The sequence below is a fragment of the Pseudorasbora parva genome, chromosome 8 (genome assembly GCF_024679245.1).
Source record: "Pseudorasbora parva isolate DD20220531a chromosome 8, ASM2467924v1, whole genome shotgun sequence".
Taxonomy (NCBI): Eukaryota; Metazoa; Chordata; class Actinopteri; order Cypriniformes; family Gobionidae; genus Pseudorasbora; species Pseudorasbora parva.
Genome location: NC_090179.1, coordinates 48,709,929 through 48,737,732, shown reverse-complemented (window position 1 = coordinate 48,737,732; position 27,804 = coordinate 48,709,929). Strand labels below are relative to the sequence as shown.

At 41.7% G+C, this 27,804-nt stretch overlaps 2 protein-coding genes across 6 annotated transcripts in view; one reads left to right on the top strand and one right to left on the bottom strand.

Annotated features, from left to right (window-relative positions):
* Window positions 1–27,804, top strand: part of LOC137084932 (ribonuclease inhibitor-like) — a 318,165-nt gene that overhangs the window by 111,709 nt on the left and 178,652 nt on the right. The gene's annotated exons all lie outside the window — the stretch shown is intronic.
* The window catches only part of LOC137084924 (arf-GAP with Rho-GAP domain, ANK repeat and PH domain-containing protein 1), an 86,201-nt gene that overhangs the window by 49,365 nt on the left and 9,032 nt on the right, over window positions 1–27,804 (bottom strand). For 4 of the 5 annotated variants that reach the window (XR_010906832.1, XM_067451482.1, XM_067451481.1 and 1 more), the window contains exon 2: window positions 14,845–15,711. Coding sequence is in view for 4 of the 5 variants with exons in the window: in XM_067451482.1 (XP_067307583.1) it covers window positions 14,845–15,638 (794 nt within the window). In the remaining variant the exon portion in view is untranslated. Of the gene's footprint in view, window positions 1–6,960; window positions 7,234–14,844; window positions 15,712–27,804 lie in introns of those variants that run through there. The other variant, XM_067451483.1, reaches the window with a different exon arrangement.

Below are 27,804 nucleotides of genomic sequence, written 5' to 3'. Positions count from 1 at the left end.
GCAGATTATTTATCTTATTTTAAGCAAAAACTCTCTTCATTTTGAGTTATTTTTCCCAAAACAAGACAATAACCTTTACTTGTCTAGTAAATGTTTCTTAATGTAAGAATTGTTAGATGTTTGGACTAGAAACAAGACAAAAATACTGAGTAAGAAGAGCATTTTTTGCAGTGCAAAGTCAACAGATTTCACGAATAGTCACCGGTTTATTTCGGTATCTAAGGTTTATCGGTCTCGAAACACATTTCCTAATGTGTGTTATAGGTCAGGCCCATGAGGACGGTCAAACAATGGGGCTTCCTGTGACCAAATCTGCCAAACTCAAGAGTCTATGGTCAGTTTTAACAAGCAAAACATCTGCCATACCAAGTTATGAATGAACCGTTCTCTTGTGGTTTAGCTCTGTAACTTCCACTGTGTTTCTGGGAGTTGGAGAAACGACCTCAGGAGAAGCAGGAAAATCCAGAGAGTTAAAATCACCGAAGTCCAAAATTACAGCAGGCCAAAAAACAGCGCAACGAACGCTCAAGATAACTCATTCAGACTGATTCATCTGCTTTCACATCCTCAATTCAACCAACAATTTCCTTTAATCATCAAAAAAATGTCAAAATATGTCTCCGTTTTCACACCATGGACATTCTGAATCAACTAAAAATATGCATTTACGTGCAAATAACAGACAAATGAGGAATATCACCAAGAGGCAATAAGTGTTTCATTTAAAATGAGCCTAATCCATTTACTCTTTAACTCTAACCTTCAGTGAGAAAACGTGTTGTTGAACCTTACAGGAATCCATCCATGCATGTTAAGTCAGCTTTATTTCTTGTTGACAAAATATTTTTATTTTGTACAAAATATAAAATACAATTTAAGTAACAGAAATAAACAGGACAATAACGATCAATGATGCAAACTATCACGGTACCAATACCACACTGCAAAAATAATGCTCTTCTTACTGAGTAATTTTGTCTTGTTTTTATCCAAATATCTAAAAATGCATAAATCAAGATGCATTTACTATATAAGTAAAATTACATAAAATAAATTTGTTCTTGTTTTGTTGAAAATCAAATCAATATGAAGCGAGTTTTTGCTTAAAACAAGCAAAATAATGGGGTGAGAAAAATAATCTTGTTTTCTGTTTGAATTAAGATAATTTTTCTCATCCAATTGGCAGATTATTTATCTTATTTTAAGCAAAAACTCTTAATTATGAGTTATTTTTCCCAAAACAAGTCAATTACTTTGGTTGTCTAGTAAATACTTCTTATTTTAAGAATTTTTTTATATTTAGACGAGAAACAAGACAAAAATACTACGAAGGAAGAGCTTTTTTGCAGTGCAGTCAAATATTATGGTTCTTGCAGAGTTTGTCCTGCATTTATAATATTTTGGCAACCACCAAAATTAATCTTGGTCCCGCCAAATATTTGCAGTACCGATACCTGCTGAAAAAGAAAATAATTTCTCTATGAGGAGTATCAAAGTTTTCTATTTACGTGTTTTTGTGATTGAGCTTTCAGGCCAAACACAGCCGTATCTGTTGAGCGCATGAACGCAACGACCAATCAGATGTGTTTAAGTTTGTGCATCAGCTCAACACCACAGTTTTTGTTCTGCATGCTTGCCAACAAAATATAAACATGATTGACCAGCTTAGACAGCCTCATTGATTATATCGGGAGTTTTCGCAAGAATGCAGCTTTGTGCTGTTTTTATTTAACTATCGAGGTCCCGCCCACTTTCCAGACTCATTCGCAAGCACAGCTGTCAATCATGAGTTCATTAGCTGATTATATTGATGGCACCAGGTGTCTTCAATATCAAACCTTTTCACAATATTCTAACTTTCTGAGATACTGAATTTGGGATTTTCCTTAGTTGACAGTTATAATCATCAAAAATAAAAGAAATAAACATTTGAGATATATCAGTCTATGTGTAATGAATTAATATAATATACAAGTTTCACTTTTTGAATGGAATTAGTGAAATAAATCAACTTTTTGAAGATATTCTAATTATATGACCAGCACCTGTATATGCTGCCACTGAGCCAAATAATGAAAAATAACAAAATGGCTTACCACAGCTATGCTGACGACCCTCAGATCCATCACCTAATGACTACAGCCCCACTGACTCCCTGTGCAAATGCTTGGATGAAGTTAACTGGATGTGCAAAGCTACAATGCAAAAAATGTTCTTCTTACTTAGTATTTTTGTCTTGTTTCGAGTCCAAACATCTAAAAATTCTTAAAACAAGAAGTATTTACTAGACGAACAAAATTTATTGTCTTGTTTTGGAAAAAAATAACTCCAAATGAAGAGAGTTTTTGCTTAAAATAAGATAAATAATCTGCCAATTGGGTGAGGAAAATAATCTTAAATCAAACAGAAAACAAGATTATTTTTCTCACCCCATTGGCAGATTATTTATCTTATTTTAAGCAAAAACTCTCTTCATTTTTTAAGAATCTTTAGATGTTTGGACTAGAAACAAGACAAAAATGCTAAGTAAAAAAAGCATTTTTTGCAGTGTACCCAAGTTGCGTTGGAAATGGACCCATTCAAACAACCCAATTTCTGTGTTTGTCCATTTTCAAACCAACTTGGGTTGTGTAACCCAGCATTTTTTAGTGTGAAAGCGGCAACAATCAGCGGTTCTCGGTACTGAAGAAAGTCAACACTTTTTTTAATTTACACTCTAAAAAATGCTGGGTTAAAAACAACCCAAGTTGCGTTGGAAATGGACAAACACCAAAATTGGCTTGTTTGAACCCTAGTAAATGGAGCCATTCAAACAACCCACACTCTAAAAATGGCTGGGTTAAAAACAACCCAATTGGCAACCCAGTGCTGGGTAAATATTGAACAGAACACAAGCTGGGTTAAATTAACCCAGTGGCATTTTAACCCAGCAGGCTCGGCTGTTGAGAAAACCCAAAATGTAGTCAAATTTATTTATTTTTACCATTACTGGATTTGCTATTCTGGGTTATTCTTGCTGGGATGTTCTTAAAATGTTCCCCTGTGCATTAGCTGTAAAACTAGACAATCATGAAAGAACAAATGAAGAATGCATGTTTAGACTGTTAAAACAATCATTTTTATTGCTTGACGAATGGTACAATACACAAATGTGTTAAAATTGGCAACAATGACAACTACAAACCTAATATATTCTGTCAATCTATTCACGTTTAAATTAAACTTTTATTTTGACGGGTTGCCGTGACTTTTGAGTCTCTGTCAGGATATGACACGCGCCCCCGTCATTCACACAGAGACGCAAAACATGGAAGAGTAATATTTAAATAGTATTTAATATACACAGACACTGGTATATATTCGGCTACAGTCTGGAGCCCTGCGTGACGCGACTGAACGCAGCTGCGGGACCGAATATACTTGTGAGTCGATGCTATACAGATACTATCGTCACATTTTTAACATTTCAGTTCGTAGGCTACTTGGTACCAAAGGTACCACATAAAACCATGTTTAATTTTCGTAAGGTTGTTCTGTGTAAACACAAACTGTAATAATCTATCGTCTCACATGCTGACCTAAACTAACACGAGTCAGTAACGTGCATCGGATTCTGAAGTAAAACTTTTGTCGTCTTAACGTCATGTAAGCTTAAGAATTGTTGCCGCGAAGAAGAAAAAATATATAATTATGCTAATTAAAATGATTGTTAATGAAAACATATGAACTTATCTTAAAACATCTGCAACCAGTGGCTTTGCCTTTTGCATTGTTTGGTGGCGAATTTAAACGAATCAAGGCAGGAAGCTCGTAAATGGTAAATGGACTGCATTTATATAGCACTTTTATCCAAAACGCTTTACATTTTTGCCTCACATTCACCCATTCATACACCGACGGTGATGTCAGCCATGTAAGGCGCCATCCAGCTCATCGGGAGCAGCTGGGGTTCGGTGTCTTGCTCATGGACACTTCGACACTTGGTCAGGTGGAACCGGGGATTGAACCACCAACCTTCTGGTTTGTAGACAATCTACATGAACCACTGAGCCACTGCCGCCCCAGTAAAACAACCAAGCGCTGGGTAGAATCAACCAAGCATTGTGACCCAGCAGGTTTAACCCAACAACTGGAAATTTGAAACTACCCAATGGTGTTTAAAATGTGATCAAATAAACCAACAAAAATCACCCAACAGTCTTAACCCAGCATTTTGGGTTAAAAAACAACCCAGCATTATTTAGAGTGCACTGCAATAAATGCTCTTCTTACTCAGTAATTTTGTCTTGTTTCTAGTCTAAATATCTAAATATTCTTAAATCAAGATGCATTTACTAGATCAGTAAAACGACATAAGATAATTTTTCTTGTTTTGTTGAAAATAAAATAAAAAATGGAGAGAGTTTTTGCTTAAAACAGGCAAAATGATCTGCCAATGGGGTGAAAAAAATAATCTTAATTCTGAGTGAAATCTTGTTTCTGAACAGAAATAAGATTATTTTCCTCACCCCATTGGCAGAACTTTTTGCTTATTATTCACAAAAACTCACTTCATTTTTGATATTTTTTTATATTTTCCCCCAGAAAACAAGAAAAAATATCTTATGTTGTTTTACTGATCTAGTAAATGCATCTTAATTTAAGAATATTTAGATATTTAGACTGGAAACAAGACAGAATTACTGAGTAAGAAGAGCATTTTTTGAAGTGCAATTTCTGAGTTGGTCCATTTTCAACCCAACTTGGGTTGTTTTTAACCCAGCATATTTTAGGGTGTAGGTATCTTGGTACTTTTGACGACCCTAAAGCAAACCTCAGCAAAAACATTGATGCTGTAGGACAGTGTGATTGCTGAACATGTGACATCCTTTAATAGAGCACAGACGACTGAGATGACTGCAGTTTCATTAGCTCATGTCATTGTGAAAACAGACTGATGCATTCTGGGAGCTTGACCTTTATCCAACCAGAGCCTGCTTCTCTAACGCATCTTCACTGAAAAAGGCCTGTATATTACAACCACAATACACCAATATAAACGCGGTCAAAAGTTGTATCAAAATAATTCATGTTTCTGTTACAGTATATTTGAACGTTATTGTCTTGTTTTGGGGGAAAATAACTCAAAATGAAGAGAGTTTTTGCTTAAAATAATCTAAATAATCTGCCAATGGGGTGAGAAAAATAATCTTTGAATTAAGATTGTTTTTCTTACACCAAACGGCAGATTATTTATCTTATTTTAAGCAAAAACTCACTTATTTTCCCCCAAAACAAGACAATAACATTTGCTTGTCTAGTAAATGCTTCCTAAAATGTAAGAATTGTTAGATATTTGGACTGGAAACAAGACAAAACTGAGGAAGATTTGCAGCGTAAACAACTCTACTATTCACTGTAGAAAATGCTCTTCATATTTAGTATTTTTGTCTTGTTTCCAGTCCAAATATCTCAAAATATTTAAATCGAGATGCATTTACTAGACAAGTGAAATGACATAAGATATTTTTGCTTGTTTTTCAGGGAAAAATATCAAAATGAAGTGAGTTTTTGCTTAAAACAGTTTTTGCGCTACAGCCGCATCTTGGGGTTGGCCCCGCAATTGCTGCTTACAGCTATATTTTTTCTTGTTTTCTTTGGAAATAAAGCAAAATGAAATGATTTTTTTCTTAAAACAGGCAAATGATCGGCCTATGGGGTGAGAAAAATAATCTTATTTCTGTTTGAAACAACAAACAAGATTTCAGTCAGAAATAAGATTATTTTTTCTCACCTCATAGGCAGATCATTTTGGCGGTTTTAAGCAAAAACTCACTTCATTTTGATTTGATTTTCAACAAAACAAGGAAAATATCTCATGTAATTTCACTTGTCTAGTAAATGCATCTTGTTTTAAGAATTATTAGATATTTTGACTGGAAACAAGACAAAAATACTAAACAAGAAGAGCATTTTTAGCAGTGTTGTGACTGATTCATCAATGATTCATCACTAAATCTGATGATGTGCTCAAATATTAATTATTAACCAATATTATCACAGCCTATAACCAAGTTTTTTAGGAACCACACAACTGAAAAGTGCTAAGCTAACCTTCATCTGAAGTGATCCAACTAACCATATAGAGCAAAAAAACAAGAAAAGGAGAGTTCTGTGCTGAATGGACAGGGCAGGAAATGAACCTGAGGTCAACCGCACCGCGGACATCAGTAGGAAGTTACTGATGACTGGTCGTTTTTGTGCAGAAAAATGTGCATTTTTAACTGCAAAACGTTTACACACACACATGCAGACAGAAAAACGACAATTACAAACCACCAAAAAAGACGAACCTGCGGTTTTACAGAGCAACTCAGATGGCATTGGGAAATTAATGCGAGCAAAAAACACAACATCATGGCTAAACCTCCACTGAAAACACAGAGATCAAGCTCTTGGGATGCGGTGGACAACACACACACATACACACACAGACACGTACGTTTGTTTTTGTGAAATGTGAGGACATTCTATACACTGTAAAAAAAAAAACTCCAATTGAAAATTTTCAAGTGACTGATCACATCTAATTGCATCAATTAACAGAATTTCAATTCGGCCAACACAAACAGCCCCTAAACCTACCAATCATACACACACACACACACACACACACACACACACACACACACACACACACACACTCTGCATTTTTACTTTCTCATAAAAACTCCTCCTGTGTGATTTATAAGCCTTTTGTAAAGTGGGGCCATGGGTAATGTCCTCATATTTCACCCTCTCCTGTAATACCTGTGTCATACCCATGGCATTATACACATTTGTGTCTTGATATTTCACAAAAATGAGCACAGACACACACACACACAGAACAAGGGTTGACAAACAACATTCAAAATGAAAGAATCAAAGAGCAGAGAAAACAGAACAACAAACAAACACTCACTTCCACATTGAACTTACGTGCTCAAACTCGCCAAATAAGGCCATTCCAGAGGCAGAAATCCCGTTACACAGGAATAAACGAGAAATAAACGAGTGTGAAAATAACGAGAGAGTCGAGAACCGCGTCGAGAACGAGTGAGGCGGCCTAAAGCAACCACACACACACAGAACAGACGGAAGTGGAAAACACTTTTAGACGCGAGTCTCTGAGCAGAGACCTTCAAAAAAAACTGAAAAACAAAGAGCTTCCTGAATTCTGCCTCCCGTTTCTCATGTTCACAGACGCGCATGAACACACACGCAATCACACACACACACACACACACACAAATCAGACACTAGAGGAGGAGGAGAGTTTAGAAAGAATGTTTGAAAGAGTTTTAAAAGCTGGACGTGTGTGAAGGTTTTACGTTTGAAGTTTAAATGTTTTGAAGACCATAACATCTAAGAAAAACAAATGGATTGAAGGACGGATGGGCGGAGAAATAGAGAGATAGAGATAGAAAGATGGATGGATAGAATGAGAAATAGAGAGATGATATGGATGGATAGATGGATGAGGGATGGATGGACAGAGAGATAGAGAAATAGAGAAATGGATGGATGGATGGATGGATGGATGGATAGATAGGAAGAGATAGGAAGAGAGATGGATGGAGATTGAGAAATAGAGAGATAGAGAGATGAATGGATAGATAGACAGAGAGATGGATGATGGATAGATAGATACATTTCTGCATAAATTAGCATGACTTAACATGTTCCTAGGATGATATGGCATGTTGGTAGCATAAATTAGCATGTTTTAACATGATTTGATATGTTGCTAACATGTCTTAGCAATATTAAAAAGTTTCCAGCTTAATTTAACATGTTTTCATTTGTTGCTAGCACAAATTTGCATGAACTAGCATGTATTAGCACACTGCTAGCATGTCCTCAGCTGGTTGGCTAGGCAGTGTCAGTGATAGATCTGAAGTGGCTGAAGCTCAAACGCATTATTAGATTAAATGTGCTAAAGTTCTGACCCCTCAATGAAGATGTATGGGACTTATGTTTTTTAATATATATATATATATATATATATATATATATATATATATATATATATATATATATATATATATATATATATATATATATATATATCCTACAGTGCATCATGGGGCCATCTGTTCCCCAGGTGAGGGCCAGCCTTCGGTCCCATAGTGCATCCTGGGGCCATGTGTTCCCCAGGTGAGGGCCAGCCTTCGCTCCCATAGTGCATCCTGGGGCCATGTGTTCCCCAGGTAAGGTCCAGCCTTCGCTCCCATAGTGCATCCTGGGGCCATGTGTTCCCCAGGTGAGGGCCAGCCTTCGCTCCCATAGTGCATCCTGGCGCCATGTGTTCCCCAGGTGAGGGCCAGCCTTCGCTCCCATAGTGCATCCTGGGGCCATGTGTTCCTCAGGTAAGGTCCAGCCTTCACTCCCATAGTGCATCCTGGGGCCATGTGTTCCCCAGGTATGGGCCAGCCTTCGCTCCCATAGTGCATCCTGGGGCCATGTGTTCCCCAGGTAAGGTCCAGCCTTCGTTCCCATAGTGCATCCTGGGGCCATGTGTTCCTCAGGTAAGGTCCAGCCTTCACTCCCATAGTGCATCCTGGGGCCATGTGTTCCTCAGGTAAGGTCCAGCCTTCACTCCCATATTGCAGCCTGGGGCCATGTGTTCCCCAGGTAAGGTCCAGCCTTCGTTCCATAGTGCATCCTGGGGCCATGTGTTCCCCAGGTAAGGTCCAGCCTTCACTCCCATAGTGCAGCCTGGGGCCATGTGTTCCCCAGGTGAGGGCCAGCCTTCGCTCCCATAGTGCATCCTGGGGCCATGTGTTCCTCAGGTAAGGGTCAGCCTTCGCTCCCATAGTGCATCCTGGGGCCATGTGTTCCTCAGGTAAGGGTCAGCCTTCGCTCCCATAGTGCATCCTGGGGCCATGTGTTCCTCAGGTAAGGGTCAGCCTTCGCTCCCATAGTGCATCCTGGGGCCATGTGTTCCCCAGGTAAGGTCCAGCCTTCGTTCCCATAGTGCATCCTGGGGCCATGTGTTCCCCAGGTGAGGGCCAGCTTTCGCTCCCATAGTGCATCCTGGGGCCATGTGTTCCCCAGGTAAGGGCCAGCCTTCGCTCCCATAGTGCATCCTGGGGCCATGTGTTCCTCAGGTAAGGGCCAACCTTCGCTCCCATAGTGCATCCTGGGGCCATGTGTTCCCCAGGTAAGGGCCAGCCTTCGCTCCCATAGTGCATCCTGGGGCCATGTGTTCCCCAGGTAAGGGCCAGCCTTCGCTCCCATAGTGCATCCTGGGGCCATGTGTTCCCCAGGTAAGGGCCAGCCTTCGCTCCCATAGTGCATCCTGGGGCCATGTGTTCCCCAGGTAAGGGCCAGCCTTCGCTCCCATAGTGCATCCTGGGGCCATGTGTTCCCCAGGTGAGGGCCAGCCTTCGCTCCCATAGTGCATCCTGGGGCCATGTGTTCCCCAGGTAAGGGCCAGCCTTCGCTCCCATAGTGCATCCTGGGGCCATGTGTTCCCCAGGTAAGGGCCAGCCTTCGCTCCCATAGTGCATCCTGGGGCCATGTGTTCCTCAGGTGAGGGCCAGCCTTCGCTCCCATAGTGCATCCTGGGGCCATGTGTTCCCCAGGTAAGGTCCAGCCTTCATTCCCATAGTGCATCCTGGGGCCATGTGTTCCCCAGGTAAGGTCCAGCCTTCATTCCCATAGTGCATCCTGGGGCCATGTGTTCCCCAGGTGAGGGCCAGCCTTCGCTCCCATAGTGCATCCTGGGGCCATGTGTTCCTCAGGTAAGGGCCAGCCTTCACTCCCATAGTGCATCCTGGGGCTATGTGTTCCCCAGGTAAGGGCCAACCTTCGCTCCCATAGTGCATCCTGGGGCCATGTGTTCCCCAGGTGAGGGCCAGCCTTCGCTCCCATAGTGCATCCTGGGGCCATGTGTTCCTCAGGTAAGGGCCAGCCTTCACTCCCATAGTGCATCCTGGGGCCATGTGTTCCCCAGGTAAGGGCCAGCCTTCGTTCCCATAGTGCATCCTGGGGCCATGTGTTCCCCAGGTAAGGGCCAGCCTTCACTCCCATAGTGCATCCTGGGGGCATGTGTTCCCCAGGTAAGGGCCAGCCTTCGCTCCCATAGTGCATCCTGGGGCCATGTGTTCCCCAGGTAAGGGCCAGCCTTCGCTCCCATAGTGCATCCTGGGGCCATGTGTTCCCCAGGTAAGGGCCAGCCTTCGCTCCCATAGTGCATCCTGGGGCCATGTGTTCCCCAGGTGAGGGCCAGCCTTCGCTCCCATAGTGCATCCTGGGGCCATGTGTTCCCCAGGTGAGGGCCAGCCTTCGCTCCCATAGTGCATCCTGGGGCCATGTGTTCCCCAGGTAAGGGCCAGCCTTCGCTCCCATAGTGCATCCTGGGGCCATGTGTTCCCCAGGTAAGGGCCAGCCTTCGCTCCCATAGTGCATCCTGGGGCCATGTGTTCCTCAGGTGAGGGCCAGCCTTCGCTCCCCACGTGCATCAATGATGGCCGTGACCCTGTGGCCGGTTCTCCACTGGTCCTTCATTGGAGCACTTTTGATAGATACTGACCACTGCAGACCGGGAACAGCCCACAAGAGCTGCAGTTTTGGAGATGCTCTGACCCAGTCGTCTAGCCGTCACAATCTGGCCAAACTCGCTCAAATCCTTACGCTTGCCCATTTCTCCTGCTTCACACACATCAACTCTGAGGACTAAATGTTCACTTGCTGCCTAATATATCCCACCCACTAACAGGAGCCGTGATGAAGAGATCATCAGTGTTATTCACTTCATAATGTTATAAATGATCGGTGTATATATTTAAAAAAAAATAAACAAGTATATAATGAGCATTATTGAGAAACAAAATCAAAAAGTAAAATGTTCTGATGCATTTCCCCCCACAGTAATTTGAAAGCTTAACGGCATAATTTGCAGGAAGATGATGTGTGATAAGATTTCTCAGAAATGTGATTTTAAAGTTCGACGTCTGGAGGACATGAATCACGCGCTGGGTTTCTGGAAAATCACTCCAGCTCATTTCTCGTGGGAATACAGATGCAGAATCAGCAGCTCATCTCTCGAGGAAACACACAGAGATGCTGACATCTAGTGTTCGCAAGCAGAAGCGCGGATAATGACGGATAACACTCTGAGTGGAGTGTGTGTGTGTGTGTGGGCATGTTTTTGTGACATATGAGGACCCAAATGTGTATAATGCCATGGGAAGACAAGAATGTTTCCTGTGATGGGTAGGTTTAGTGTGTGTGTGTGTGTGTGTGTGTGTGTGTGTGTGTGTGTGTGTGTGTGTGTGTGTGTGTGTGTGTGTGTGTGTGTGTGTGTGTGTGTGTATTTTAAGAATGCAATTACCCATTTTTAGATCTTCTTCCCCATGAAAATGTCATTTCTGGATTTTGAAATCAATCACATTTCTACTATTGCTGGCCTATTCTATTGCATATTTATATCTATAATTAGAACTCAAAAAACAATCTGATCAATGTGTTATTTCATACAGACATGGGCTCATTTCAAATAGATAGTTTTAATATACATTAGGATTGTTTTATTAGTGTTATCCAGAAGGACACATGATACGAGTGACCTGAAAATATCAGCATTTTAAGAGACGCTCACTGGCCTGAGCTCATGTTTTGGTGTCCTTCGGGGCCTTCTTTTTGATACAATATCATGTCACATGACATACCAAATGCATTATGGTCCAGAATGTTCATTGATGTCTGTCATTCAGGAATGATATTACAGAAATCACAATCTGGAGACTAAAGTCTAACATAAACATGTAGATAAGCTGTGTTATCAGGTATTATTGACAACCTCAGTAGATTTTAAATACTTTTAGTCATATTTTTGTATTTTTGGATCTTTTGAGCTCAATAGTTTCCTAAAGATTAATTATTTTTAACGAATAATTAAAATGGGTAATTTATTGTAGTGCATTTAAAAATGTATATACACAAATCTTGTAATATTAGGCTTGGGACACCAGAATTGACAGCATTGTTTGCACAGAAACAGAATCTTCATGCCCGGCCATCCACGTGATGTAGAAGAACACGTGATTCCTCAGACCAGGCCACCTTCTTCCATTGCTCCGTGGTCCAGTTCTGATGCTCACGTGCCACTGTTGGTGCTTTCGGCGGGGTCGGGGGTCAGAGGTCACCCTGACTGGTCCATACGCCTCAAACTGAGCTGCTCTGTGTATTCTGACAGCTTTCTATCAGAACCAGCATTAACTTCTGGAGCAGTTTGAGCTCCAGTAGCTCGTCTGTTTGATCGGACCCCACGGGCCAGCCTTCGCTCCCCACGGTCATCAATGAGCCTTGGCCGCCCATGACCCTGTGGCCGGTTCTCCACTGGTCCTTCCTTGGAGCACTTTTGATAGATACTGACCACTGCAGACCGGGAACAGCCCACAAGAGCTGCAGTTTTGGAGATGCTCTGACCCAGTCGTCTAGCCGTCACAATCTGGCCAAACTCGCTCAAATCCTTACGCTTGCCCATTTCTCCTGCTTCACACACAACAACTCTGACAACATGTTCACTTGCTTGTTCTCGACACATCGCCTGAGCAGTACTTTTTTCTTGCAGGTGTCCGAGAACTATTCTGTGATTGGTCGGACATTAAAAGTGGGCATGGTTAATGCAGAGAAACGCATATGGTAAATGGACTGCATTTATATAGCGCTTTTATCCAAAGCGCTTTACATTTTTGCCTCACATTCACCCATTCACACACCGACGGCGATGTCAGCCATGTAAGGCGCCATCCAGCTCGTCGGGAGCAGCTGGGGTTAGGTGTCTTGCTCATGGACACTTCGACACTTGGTCAAGTGGAACCGGGGATTGAACCACCAACCTTCTGGTTTGTAGACAACCTACATGAACCACTGAGCCACTGCCGCCCCGGCAGGGATATGATTGGCACCTGCTTTTCTCCTGAAGTATGGATGCACTGGCCAGAACGTACTTTGTTCTTGCCGCTTCGAGAAAACGAACAAATGTCTTTGTTCTTGCAAAGTATGATCCAAGCTTAATATATCCCACCCACTAACAGACTGCATCTTTAGTGTTTAAAATGAAAAACCTTTAATATCAAATTGACTGACCCAGAGCACTATCAAAAGCTGCAAAAAAAGCTCTTACTTACTATTTTTGTCTCGTTTCTAGTCTAAAAATCTTTAAATTCTTACATTAAGAAACATTTCCTAGACCAGTAAAAATGATTGTCTTGTTTTGGGAAAAATAACTCCAAATGAAGAGAGTTTTTGCTTAAAATAAGATAAATAATCTGCCAATGGGGTGAGAAAAATAATCTCGTTTTCTGTTTGAATTAAGATTATCTTTCTCACCCCATTGGCAGATTATTTATCTTTAGCTTGTCTAGTAAATACTTCTTGTTTTAAGAATTTTTAGATGTTTGGACAAGAAACAAGACAAAAATACTGAGTAAGAAGAGCATTTTTAGCAGTGTACACTTGACTAAAGATAGGTTACAGTTTCTGTGGACACCAGAGGGTGGCGCTCTCACCATTATAATTCAAGCGTTAGAGATGATGTTAGTTAAGCTGATTCACAGTTGCCTGGAAGAACACGTCACTTTCCAGCTTTGACTCATTTGCACCGGTCCATTTGACCCTTGTGACAGTCTATGGGCACATGACCTCGAGCCACAGCAAACACGAACACTAGAGTTTGTGCAAGAGCATTGTGTAAAAGCATTCAGGGTCATTCTCTAAGACACTACCCTCACTGTTCCTGCAAAGTGTGTGTGTGTGTGTGTGTGTGTGTGTGTGTGTGTGTGTGTGGGCATGTTTTTGTGACATATGAGGACACAAATGTGTATAATGCCATGGGTATGACACAGGTATTACAGGAGAGGGTGAAATATGAGGACATTACCCATGGCCCCACTTTACAAAAGGCTTATAAATCACACAGGAGGAGTTTTTTGAGGAAGTAAAAATGCAGAATGTGTGTGTGTGTGTGTGTGTGTGTGTGTGTGTGTGTGTGTGTGTGTGTGTGTGTGTGTAGTTTAAAACATTTGCTAACACTGTGTGAGGTGTTGTTTAATAGGGCTGTGTGATATGCAATACCTTGTTCAATAATGCGATATTCGACATACGATACTGCTATTAGTGTGTGAAATCTATTTCAATTATATATATTTTTAATTATTTAAAAAACTGAGAATGAAACCATTTATCCGTTTCACATTCTTTCTGGGAAAAGAAAGCATAGCTACAGCAAAAATGTATGTCACAAATCTGACAATATCATTTTAACACCAATGTAAACAAACTAAAAATGTAATGCCGATATTTAAATACCAAAAACTCTTTGCTTGAGTTGGTAATATATAGTTATATCAACCGAAAACTGAACATCAAGAACATCCAGGTAAAATCTCTTGAAGCATCCAAAATACATTTGGGTCCAAAAATAACAAAAACTACGACTTTATTCAGCATTTATTCACAAACCCAGAAGAGAAGCCAATGCTGAATAAAGTCGTAGTTTTTGTTATTTTTGGACCCAAATGTATTTTGGATGCTTCAAGAGACTCTAATTAACCCACTGATGTCTCATATGGACTACTGTGATGATGTTTTTATTCCCTTTCTGGACATGGACAGTATAGTGTGCATACACTTGCATACGCTCTCGGACTAAATATAAAATATCTTAAACTGTGTGTGAAGATGAACGGAGGTCTTACGGGTGTGGAGCGACATTAGGGAGAGGAGTTAATGACAGACATTTCATTTTTGGCTGAACTAACCCTTTAAGGCTGCAGAAGTACACTCAATACCAAAACAAATAAAGTTGTGTACCTGAACGTGGGCGGGTTTTCAAACGACGTGCTTCTGGGATTTGTAGTCCTTTTGCCGGACACACGAGGGGGAGGGATGGGGGGTCTGTCCAAGACCTGAGGGGTTATTGGGGCATCTTTAGGCTCTTTCGAGACGGCGTAGCTTTTGGGAGGAAGAGGAGGAGCGCCTATCTCTCCCTGAGCCGGAGATGAACATTGCTCGTACAGGTGGAAGCGCTCCGATGAAGAGGAGGATGAAGAGGAAGAGGGTGTGGGGGATTGAGGAGAGCGTTTGCACTCGCTCTTCTGGCGCTGCTGTGCCGGCCCTTTAAGAGGCAGGTGTTGTGGGCGTGGCCTCGGAGATGGGCGGGGCTTGGCTCGCTCCGCAGGTGTGGGCGTTTCCTTCAGCTCAGGAGTCTTAGCTGTGATTACGGAGCCAGGTGTAAAGGGAATAGGAGGCCGATTAGGCATGACCCGTGGCGGAACCGGAGGAAGAAGCTTTTCTGGGATGCCAAGTTCCGTCTCCACGCCTCTGAATTTGGTCCTTTCTCTGGCGACGGGTCTATCCTCCTCTCGCTCCTCATCTTCCTCCATCCTCACCTCCGAGGGGAAGAGCTTGTGTAAGCTACCAAGAATCCGCTTCCTGTGGCCGGGCAGAGCTACGCCCATCCGCTGCAGCTTCGACGAGGTTAGATCCTGGCATTCCCACAATGTTCCCAGTCCAGCCCCCTGGAACGCGGCGCAGTATTGGTCGAGCCGGAGGCCGCTCAGCCACTCCACTACAGGCTGGGAAGCTTCCAGCGGGATGGAGGACATGACCGGAACGCCGCCGTCGAACCCTCTGGGATGCTGCCGAACTGCACTGCAGGAGGTTAGGAAGTCATCGGAACTGGAAAAGGAGAGAGAGAGAGAGAGAGAGAGAGAGAGAGAGAGAGAGAGAGAGAGAGAGAGAGAGAGAGAGAGAGAGAGAGAGAGAGAGAGAGAGATATTGAAATTGATATATTGTAAATCAATAATATCACCACTAATGATTGGGGTCACAGAGTTTCCAGAAATTTTCCAGAATTGTTTGGAAACTTGGAAGTTTTAGAAATGTGTACATTTTGGAATCTTGGACATTTGGGAATCTTGGCAGTTTTGAAAATTGGAAAATTTTGGAATCTTGGAAGTTTTGGAAATTTGTAAATTTTGAAATCTTTAAAGCTTTGGAAGCTTTGGAATCTTGAAAGTTTTGGAAATTCGGACGTTTTGGAATATTAGAAGCTTTGGACTCTTGGTATTTTTGGAAATTTTGAAGTTTTGGAAATTTGGAACACTGGAAAGTTGGGGAAAGTTTTAGAAAATCTTGGAAAGCTTCTGGAAATGTTTTGCCTTTTTGGAACCCCTGCTTACGATACAGAAATTTTTAATATTGCTCAAAAATATTTACTAAACATTTGTGGAAACTTTGAGAAATGTTGCAAAGTTTTTTTAACTTTTCAGGATTTTTTGGAAACTTGGAAAATTTTGGAATCTTGGTAGTTTTGGAAATTCTGACGTTATGGAATATTAGAAGCTTTGGAATCTTGGTATTTTTGGGCATTTGGAAGTTTTGGAAATTTGGAAGTTTTGAAATCTTAGAAGCTTTGGAATCTTGGAAGCTTTGGAAGTTTTGGAAATTTGGAAGTTTGGAAATCTTAGAAGCTTTGGAATCTTGGAATCTTGGAAGCTTTGGAAGTTTTGGAATCTTGAAAGTTTTGGAAATTCAGACGTTTTGGAATTTTAGAAGCTTTGGAATCTTGGTATTTTTGGAAATTTGGAAGTTTTCAAATCTTAGAAGCTTTCGAATCTTGGAAGTTTTGGAAATTCTGATATTTTGGAATATGAGAAGCTTTGGAATCTTGGTATTTTTGGACATTTGGAAGTTTTGGAAATTTGCAAGTTTTGGAATCTTCAAAGCTTTGGAATCTTGGAAGTTTTAGAATCTTGGAAGTTTTGGAAATTCGGACATTTTGGAATATTAGAAGCTTTGGAATCTTGGAAGCTTTGGAAGTTCTGGAATCTTGAAAGTTTTGGAAATTCAGACGTTTTAGAATTTTAGATGCTTTGGAATCTTGGTATTTTTGGACATTTGGAAGTTTTCAAATCTTAGAAGCTTGGAATCTTGGTATTTTTGGAAATTTGGAAGTTTTCAAATCTTAGAAGCTTTGGAATCTTGGTATTTTTGGACATTTGGAAGTTTTGGAAATTTGCAAGTTTTGGAATCTTCAAAGCTTTGGAATCTTGGAAGTTTTGGAATCTTGGAAGTTTTGGAATCTTGGAAGTTTTGGAAATTCAGACGTTTTAGAATTTTAGATGCTTTGGAATCTTGGTATTTTTGGGCATTTGGAAGTTTTGGAAATTTGGAAGTTTTGAAATCTTAGAAGCTTTGGAATCTTGGAAGCTTTGGAAGTTTTGGAAATTTGGAAGTTTGGAAATCTAAGAAGCTTTGGAATCTTGGAATCTTGGAAGCTTTGGAAGTTTTGGAATCTTGAAAGTTTTGGAAATTCAGACGTTTTGGAATTTTAGAAGCTTTGGAATCTTGGTATTTTTGGAAATTTGGAAGTTTTCAAATCTTAGAAGCTTTCGAATCTTGGAAGTTTTGGAAATTCTGATATTTTGGAATATGAGAAGCTTTGGAATCTTGGTATTTTTGGACATTTGGAAGTTTTGGAAATTTGCAAGTTTTGGAATCTTCAAAGCTTTGGAATCTTGGAAGTTTTAGAATCTTGGAAGTTTTGGAAATTCGGACATTTTGGAATATTAGAAGCTTTGGAATCTTGGAAGCTTTGGAAGTTTTGGAATCTTGAAAGTTTTGGAAATTCAGACGTTTTAGAATTTTAGATGCTTTGGAATCTTGGTATTTTTGGACATTTGGAAGTTTTCAAATCTTAGAAGCTTTGGAATCTTGGTATTTTTGGAAATTTGGAAGTTTTCAAATCTTAGAAGCTTTGGAATCTTGGTATTTTTGGACATTTGGAAGTTTTGGAAATTTGCAAGTTTTGGAATCTTCAAAGCTTTGGAATCTTGGAAGTTTTGGAATCTTGGAAGTTTTGGAATCTTGGAAGTTTTGGAATCTTGAAAGTTTTGGAAATTCAGACGTTTTAGAATTTTAGATGCTTTGGAATCTTGGTATTTTTGGGCATTTGGAAGTTTTGGAAATTTGGAAGTTTTGAAATCTTAGAAGCTTTGGAATCTTGGAAGCTTTGGAAGTTTTGGAAATTTGGAAGTTTGGAAATCTTAGAAGCTTTGGAATCTTGGAATCTTGGAAGCTTTGGAAGTTTTGGAATCTTGAAAGTTTTGGAAATTCAGATGTTTTGGAATTTTAGAAGCTTTGGAATCTTGGTATTTTTGGAAATTTGGAAGTTTTCAAATCTTAGAAGCTTTCGAATCTTGGAAGTTTTGGAAATTCTGATATTTTGGAATATGAGAAGCTTTGGAATCTTGGTATTTTTGGAAATTTGGAAGTTTTGGAAATTTGCAAGTTTTGGAATCTTCAAAGCTTTGGAATCTTGGAAGTTTTAGAATCTTGGAAGTTTTGGAAATTCGGACATTTTGGAATATTAGAAGCTTTGGAATCTTGGAAGCTTTGGAAGTTTTGGAATCTTGAAAGTTTTGGAAATTCAGACGTTTTAGAATTTTAGATGCTTTGGAATCTTGGTATTTTTGGACATTTGGAAGTTTTCAAATCTTAGAAGCTTTGGAATCTTGGTATTTTTGGAAATTTGGAAGTTTTCAAATCTTAGAAGCTTTGGAATCTTGGTATTTTTGGAAATTTGGAAGTTTTGGAAATTTGCAAGTTTTGGAATCTTCAAAGCTTTGGAATCTTGGAAGTTTTGGAATCTTGGAAGTTTTGGAAATTCTGACATTTTGGAATATTAGAAGCTTTGGAATCTTGGAAGCTTTGAAGTTTTGGAATCTTGGAAGTTTTGGAAATTTGGATGTTTTGAAATCTTTGAAGCTTTGAAGCTTTGGAATCTTTGGAATCTTAGAAGTTTTGTAAATCTGGAGGCTGTGGAACCCTGGAAGCTTTGGAATTTCTGAAAATTCTCTGAAATCCTCTGTGAATTTACCAGAAATGTTCAGGCCCTTTGCAACCCTATTAATGATAAACAACAGATTTTTTTTCACTTTTCACAATGCATATCGTTTGACTGCCGCAGTCCAGAGACGAGTGTCTCTGTTTTAGTTGAACAGCGTTACTGGAAACATGCGAGTGAGCTAAAGGTGACTGTGGCCAGGCCAAAACTTCATAAAACACCATCAGCTGCGTAGAGCGAGTCCGTCTCCACCTCTCAGTGAAACTGAACCTGCACGCTTCAACATTCACTGTGATTTTCTTCCTCATATTTTCACTTCACGTAAGGGGAAATTACACACAGAGTTCCTGGAGAAAAAGAACCTCAGGAATCCCAGGCACATTTACTTTAGATTAAGTCCTTCAGTCATTCAGAGGATGTTTTTTGCACAAATGAGGAACATCACAAGCCGTTTATCATACAAGAGCAATAATTCACAGTAGTGTCAATGAAAGCAGATTTCTTTCAGTGCTGCACAACCTAATAATAGCACCTAATAAAGATACCGCCCAGCTGCCAAATAACGGCGCTATATTTACACACTAAAAACCCTTTTACCTCCATTTTGGGTTTTACGTTTGAGCTCTGCTGATATATTGGTGTTTGGTTTTGACTTGTGATTCTGCAGTAAAACACAAAATCTAATATCAATGCCCACATCATAAAGACTCAAAAAGCTAATTTCCTGTTTGTAATTTCCTGTTCCTGCTCAGATAAGATCATTTTTCCAGTTGAGTCTTTTATCAGTCAGATGAACAACAGATATGTGCTGTGTGCCATACGCTGAACAATCTGAATATTAAAGCGTCCACCTTATATTTTCTTTAATGTGGTGCGTTATAGAGCTCTTACTAAGTTTCAAAGACCAAAGTGCATGACAAATAACCGAAAGTTGTCAATAATTCCAGTCTCACTTCCTGCTACGTAGATTTTAACTCATTTGCATAATGCCCGTCTGTGGTCTTTTGATTGGCTGAACAGCGTCTGTTTTGCCCCGCCCTCAAACCGTTGTAAAACGAAAGAGTTTGGTAGATGTTTTTCATGTGGAGGAGACATAAAAAAATCTACTTTAATGAGATTGAGACGGTCAAACCCACGCCATCGTTACTGTTCGTATCACTATGTGTCAAGAGCTGAAATTCAGATATGATAATGAGCGTTTGCGTCCTGACCAATCACAGCAGACTAGGCCATCTGACCAATCAGAGCATAGTAGACACAAGCTTAATAAGGAATGTGAACGTCTTAATTAATTTACTTTGTTGCTTAGCTTTCCTGGTAGCCTTCAGTAAATTCCCTTGGCTAGGAAAATGATTCACACTGTAAAGCATGCATCGGTTCACCCTACGCTTACTATCCTCACTGACACCGATGAAAATGAAGAGTTTATCAATCAAAACTCAGCTTTGGTAGAAAAGTAAAGAGAGAAGGAGATGGAGAAGAGAGAGGAAGAGTATTGAAACATGTCTTATTTAAGGCCATTTCAGTTTGGAATATGTTATGATTGTGTATCATCAAGAAATTGGCATAAACTAGCCTCTTCACATGAGTGCAATGTGTATTATAAGAAATTGGTGTTTTTTTAACCTTTTTTGACATGAACATTTATTTTTGAGGAAACTTAAAAATAGCATGATGAGGACACTTTAAACCATTGATGGTCATGCGTTGGCATCAGGTGTGATCTCTAAATCACTCAAGCCGTTCCATTAATAAATATACTGAGGCTGAGCTGCAGACGTTTTGGAACAAGTGACTGAAGCTTTCGGCCCACTCATGAGAGAGAGAGAGAGAGAGAGAGAGAGAGAGAGAGAGAGAGAGAGAGAGACAGAGAGAGAGAGAGAGAGAGAGAGAGAGAGAGAGAGAGAGAGAGAGAGAGAGAGACTACTCATCAACACTACTACTGCACTACTACTGCCGTTTTAAATGTATAACACAAACCGGCCCAAAGGGCGATCGAAACCGGCCCAAAGGCCGATCGAAACCGGCCCAAAGGCCGATCCAAACCGGCCCAAAGGCCGATCCAAACCTAAGGCCGATCTAAACCAGCCAAAAGGCCGATCTAAACCAGCCCAAAGGCCGATCTAAACCAGCCCAAAGGCCGATCTAAACCAGCCCAAAAGGGCGATCGAAACCTGCCCAAAGGCCGATCTAAACCAGCCCAAAGGCCGATCTAAACCTGCCCAAAGGCCGATCTAAACCAGCCCAAAGGCCGATCTAAACCAGCCCAAAAGGCCGATCGAAACCAGCCCAAAGGCCGATCTAAACCAGCCCAAAAGGCCGATCGAAACCAGCCCAAAGGCCGATCTAAACCAGCCCAAAGGCCGATCGAAACCAGCCTAAAGGCCGATCTAAACCAGCCCAAAGGCCGATCGAAACCGGCCCAAAGGCCGATCTAAACCAGCCCAAAGGCCGATCTAAACCAGCCCAAAAGGCCGATCGAAACCAGCCCAAAAGGCCGATCGAAACCTGCCCAAAGGCCGATCGAAACCGGCCCAAAGGCCGATCGAAACCGGCCCAAAGGCCGATCTAAACCGGCCCAAAGGCCGATCTAAACCGGCCCAAAGGCCGATCGAAACCAGCCCAAAGGCCGATCGAAACCAGCCCAAAGGCCGATCTAAACCAGCCCAAAGGCCGATCGAAACCTGCCCAAAGGCCGATCTAAACCAGCCCAAAGGCCGATCGAAACCTGCCCAAAGGCCGATCTAAACCAGCCCAAAGGCCGATCGAAACCTGCCCAAAGGCCGATCGAAACCAGCCCAAAGGCCGATCTAAACCAGCCCAAAGGCCGATCGAAACCTGCCCAAAGGCCGATCTAAACCAGCCCAAAGGCCGATCGAAACCTGCCCAAAGGCCGATCTAAACCAGCCCAAAGGCCGATCGAAACCAGCCCAAAGGCCGATCGAAACCAGCCCAAAGGCCGATCGAAACCTGCCCAAAGGCCGATCGAAACCAGCCCAAAGGCCGATCTAAACCAGCCCTAAGGCCGATCGAAACCTGCCCAAAGGCCGATCGAAACCAGCCCAAAGGCCGATCGAAACCTGCCCAAAGGCCGATCTAAACCAGCCCAAAGGCCGATCTAAACCAGCCCAAAGGCCGATCTAAACCAGCCCAAAGGCCGATCTAAACCTGCCCAAAGGCCGATCTAAACCTGCCCAAAGGCCGATCTAAACCAGCCCAAAAGGCCGATCGAAACCAGCCCAAAGGCCGATCGAAACCAGCCCAAAGGCCGATCGAAACCAGCCCAAAAGGCCGATCGAAACCAGCCCAAAGGCCGATCTAAACCAGCCCAAAGGCCGATCGAAACCAGCCCAAAGGCCGATCTAAACCAGCCCAAAGGCAGATCGAAACCAGCCCAAAGGCCGATCTAAACCAGCCCAAAGGCCGATCTAAACCTGCCCAAAGGCCGATCAAAACCAGCCCCAAAGGGCCGATCTAAACCAGCCCAAAGGCCGATCTAAAACAGCCCCAAAGGGCCGATCTAAACCGGCCCAAAGGCCGATCTAAACCAGCCCAAAGGCCGATCGAAACCAGCCCAAAGGCCGATCGAAACCAGCCCTAAGGCCGATCGAAACCTGCCCAAAGGCCGATCTAAACCAGCCCAAAGGCCGATCTAAACCAGCCCAAAAGGCCGATCGAAACCAGCCCAAAGGCCGATCTAAACCAGCCCAAAGGCCGATCAAAACCAGCCCAAAAGGCCGATCGAAACCAGCCCAAAGGCCGATCTAAACCAGCCCAAAGGCCGATCGAAACCAGCCCAAAGGCCGATCTAAACCAGCCCAAAGGCAGATCGAAACCAGCCCAAAGGCCGATCTAAACCAGCCCAAAGGCCGATCTAAACCTGCCCAAAGGCCGATCAAAACCAGCCCCAAAGGGCCGATCTAAACCAGCCCAAAGGCCGATCTAAAACAGCCCCAAAGGGCCGATCTAAACCGGCCCAAAGGCCGATCTAAACCAGCCCAAAGGCCGATCGAAACCAGCCCAAAGGCCGATCGAAACCAGCCCAAAGGCCGATCTAAACCAGCCCAAAGGCCGATCGAAACCAGCCCAAGGGCCGATCTAAACCAGCCCAAAGGCCGATCGAAACCAGCCCAAAGGCCGATCGAAACCAGCCCAAGGGCCGATCTAAACCAGCCCAAAGGCCGATCGAAACCGGCCCAAAGGCCGATCGAAACCAGCCCAAAGGCCGATCGAAACCAGCCCAAAGGCCGATCTAAACCAGCCCAAAGGCCGATCGAAACCAGCCCAAGGGCCGATCTAAACCAGCCCAAAGGCCGATCGAAACCGGCCCAAAGGCCGATCTAAACCAGCCCAAAGGCCGATCGAAACCAGCCCAAAGGCCGATCGAAACCAGCCCAAAGGCCGATCGAAACCAGCCCAAGGGCCGATCTAAACCAGCCCAAAGGCCGATCGAAACCGGCCCAAAGGCCGATCTAAACCAGCCCAAAGGCCGATCGAAACCAGCCCAAAGGCCGATCTAAACCAGCCCAAAGGCCGATCGAAACCAGCCCAAGGGCCGATCTAAACCAGCCCAAAGGCCGATCGAAACCGGCCCAAAGGCCGATCTAAACCAGCCCAAAGGCCGATCGAAACCAGCCCAAGGGCCGATCTAAACCAGCCCAAAGGCCGATCGAAACCGGCCCAAAGGCCGATCTAAACCAGCCCAAAGGCCGATCTAAACCAGCCCAAAAGGCCGATCGAAACCAGCCCAAAGGCCGATCGAAACCAGCCCAAAGGCCGATCTAAACCAGCCCAAAGGCCGATCTAAACCAGCCCAAAGGCCGATCTAAACCAGCCCAAGTTTACAGCAAAAGTCATCAAGACCGCAGGGAAGACTCCTCAACCATTTTCGTCTGAAGGCACTTCCTTCTCTTCATATAATTAGCCCAAATCAGGAACTATAACGTAATATTTAGCGGATATCAAACTAAACTTAGCATTTGTTGGAAGCTCAAAGTCCTGGGGGCTATTAGTGCTCTTTCAATGACCAAAGCCATTTCTAAAATAATCATTAAAAACAGAATGAGCAAATCAACACTCTCTGTCTCTCTCTCTCTCTCTCTCTCTCTCTCTCTCTCTCTCTCTCTCTCACACACACACACACAGACACGATCAACAATCAAACTCTCTATTTTGTTGCTTCCTCATTTAAAAGTATCATTTATAAGGAAGTACATCGGTTACAAACAAACACTTCAACGTGTGAAATGGCAGGGTGTGTGTGTGAGTGTGAGTGTGAGTGTGTGTGTGCGTGTGTAAAACAGTACATTCTTCTGAGAAAAATTAAAACACTAACATATTTTGTAACACAGTACACTCAGCTATTTAAGAGAAACGTCTGCATTAAACCCTCAACACACACATCCACGCTGGTGGAAAACTAGACACGCCACATTCATGACAGGATCTTCAGGTCACACACACACACACACACACACACAGGTTTGTTTTTGTGACATATGGGGACATTCCATAGGCTTAATGGTTTTTATACTGTACAAACCGTATTTTCTATCCCCTTACACTGCCCCTAAACCTACCCATCACACACACACACACACACACACACACACTGCCCCTAAACCTACCCATCACACTCACACACACACACACACACACACACACACACACACACACACACATTCTGCATTTTTACTTTCTCAATGTTGAGAGACAATGTTGGCAGATCAGTATTATAGTTTATAGAATTAAAGAAGACCTCATTCATTAATGTTATTTGTATATTTAGTTGAATAACTCTGATCATAATGTTAGTGTCCCCAACTGAGCAAGCCAAGCCAAAGGCGACAATAATATATTTAATACCTAACCGTTCTCAGTGGAGCGTTAAGACTGTTATGTTTTTAATACCTTAGAATGAGCCGTTTCTATCTTCTTACAGTGAAGCCGCCATTTTGATCACATGAGTAACAGCGGCACGAGTAATGCCCGTTTATTTCTGACTCGTATCTTGCTGTAGTTTAACAGAGCGGGAGAAAGCGGTTAATGAGAAGTGAAACATCCGGAGTGTTTAGGATTGTAAGGTCATGTAAAGCGCTGATGTTTTCAAATCCTTACACACACACACACACACACACACACACACACACACACACACACACACACACACACACACAAAACGTTCATGACTAACACCTCTAGCATTTCTGACTTATCGTCATGCTCAGCCTATGACCTTTGACCTGTGAGTGCTTCAAAAACTGAAGGCATCTGCCTCTATGTCCAGTAACCATGCATAACATTATGACCATCTTCCTAATATTGTGTTGGTCCCCTTCCAAGAAACGTCTCAGCAATGCTTAGGTAGGTGGAGCGTGTCAAAGTAACATCCACATGGATGGAGGACCCAAGGTTTCCCAGCAGAACATTGGCCAAAGCATCACACTGCCTCCGCCGGCTCGCCTTCTTCCCATAGTGCATCCTGGGGCCATGTGTTCCCCAGGTAAACTGAGCTGCTCGTCTAGCCGTCACAATCTGGCCAAACTCGCTCAAATCCTTACGCTTGCCCATTTCTCCTGCTTCACACACATCAACTCTGAGGATTAAATGTTCACTTGCTGCCTAATATATCCCACCCACTAACCTTTTATAGATGGATGCACTTTTATAATGGATAGGTGCACTTTTATGATGGATAGATGCACTTTTATGATGATAGATGCACTTTTATGATGGATAGATGCACTTTTATGATGGATGGATGCACTTTTATGATGGATAGATGCACTTTTATGATGGATAGATGCACTTTTATGATGGATAGATGCACTTTTATAATGGATAGATGCACTATTATGATGGATAGATGCACTATTATGATGGATAGATGCACTATTATGATGGATAGATGCACTATTATGATGGATAGATGCACTATTATGATGGATAGATGCACTATTATGATGATAGATGCACTTTTATAATGGATAGATGCACTATTATGATGGATAGATGCACTATTATGATGGATAGATGCACTATTATGATGGATAGATGCACTATTATGATGATAGATGCACTTTTATGATGGATAGATGCACTTTTATGATGGATAGATGCACTTTTATGATGGATAGATGCACTTTTATGATGGATAGATGCACTTTTATGATGGATAGATGCACTTTTATGACGGATAGATGCACTTTTATGACGGATAGATGCACTTTTATGATGGATAGATGCACTTTTATGATGGATAGATTCACTTTTATGATGGATAGATGCACTTTTATAATGGATAGATGCACTTTTATGATGGACAGATGCACTTTTATGATGGATAGATGCACTTTTATGATGGATAGATGCACTATTATGATGATAGATGCACTTTTATGATGGATAGATGCACTTTTATAATGGATAGATGCACTTTTATGATGGATAGATGCACTTTTATGATGGATAGATGCACTTTTATGATGGATAGATGCACTATTATGATGATAGATGCACTTTTATGATGGATATGCACTTTTATGATGGATAGATGCACTTTTATGATGGACAGATGCACTTTTATAATGGATAGATGCACTTTTATAATGGATAGATGCACTTTTATAATGGATAGATGCACTTTTATAATGGATAGATGCACTTTTATGATGGATAGATGCACTTTTATGATGGATAGATGCACTTTTATAATGGATAGATGCACTTTTATAATGGATAGATGCACTTTTATGATGGATAGATGCACTTTTATAATGGATAGATGCACTTTTATGATGGATAGATGCACTTTTATGATGGATGAAAGCATGTGTCATAGTTTAGATATATTTTTTAAGATAGTAGAATGCTAGAAACGTGGCTTTCAAACAAGAGATTGGTATCAAAGAGCACACCCAGGTTTCTCACTGATGACTTACAGTGTGATATACAGGGTGAAGAGCAACCGTCCTAACACTGAGCCTTGCGGTACTCCATACTGATGCCATTTTTTTCTATAAAGGAGCATAGTTGTGAAGACACTGCCTTTTCTAGTAGACATCTTTTCGTTTACTGCTAAAAGTCAGATAAGTACGATTTAAACCATGAGAATGCAAAATGCCAACATAATTCTTGAGTGTATTCAGAAAAATGTTGTGGTCGATAGTATCGAATGCAGCGCTGAGATCGAGTAACACTAATAGGGTAATGATCAGAGTAAATCATTTGTAACTCTGATGAGAGCAGTCTCAGTACTATGATCCGGTCTAAATCCTGACTGGAAATTAGGGATGCCACAATTCTCAATATAATAATGAACCGTTCGGTACGGAATTCACGGTTCAATACGCACTTGTGAGTGTTTTGCATTTATTATTTTTATTACTCTCCATTTGAAATATTTCCCTCATATGCACTAAAGTTAGGGGTGTTTAGGCACGCTTGAAATGCTGGTGAGAGAGTTATACTCACGGAACCCTATAGTTATTCACCCAATCACCAAAGGTCATGATTTGCATGCGTTTTAAAGCCTTGCCGGTTAAACATTTTACATGCGTGAGTGCGCGCACTAAAAGCCTGTTAAACACACGTAATTACTGGACTAAGTCGCTTACTGCGCTAATACTATGTAGTGTTTTCATTTTATATTTATTTATTCAATTTCATACTTAAAGCTATTGTACAGCTCTGAGCTGCCACTGTAAAACGTTATACATTTATTTTATATTCCACAATACACTAGGAATATGTACACGTTTTTATTTTTTTATTTTATTTTTTATAAAGTTATACGTTTAAGTAAGGTTTTCAAGTCTTTTAAGTAAAATAAATAAAGAGTACTGCAATTACAAAAAAATATCCTTAACCTCTTTCTGTTCCTGCCGCCTAAGAATAGAATAGCAAAAAAACGAACCGAACCAGAA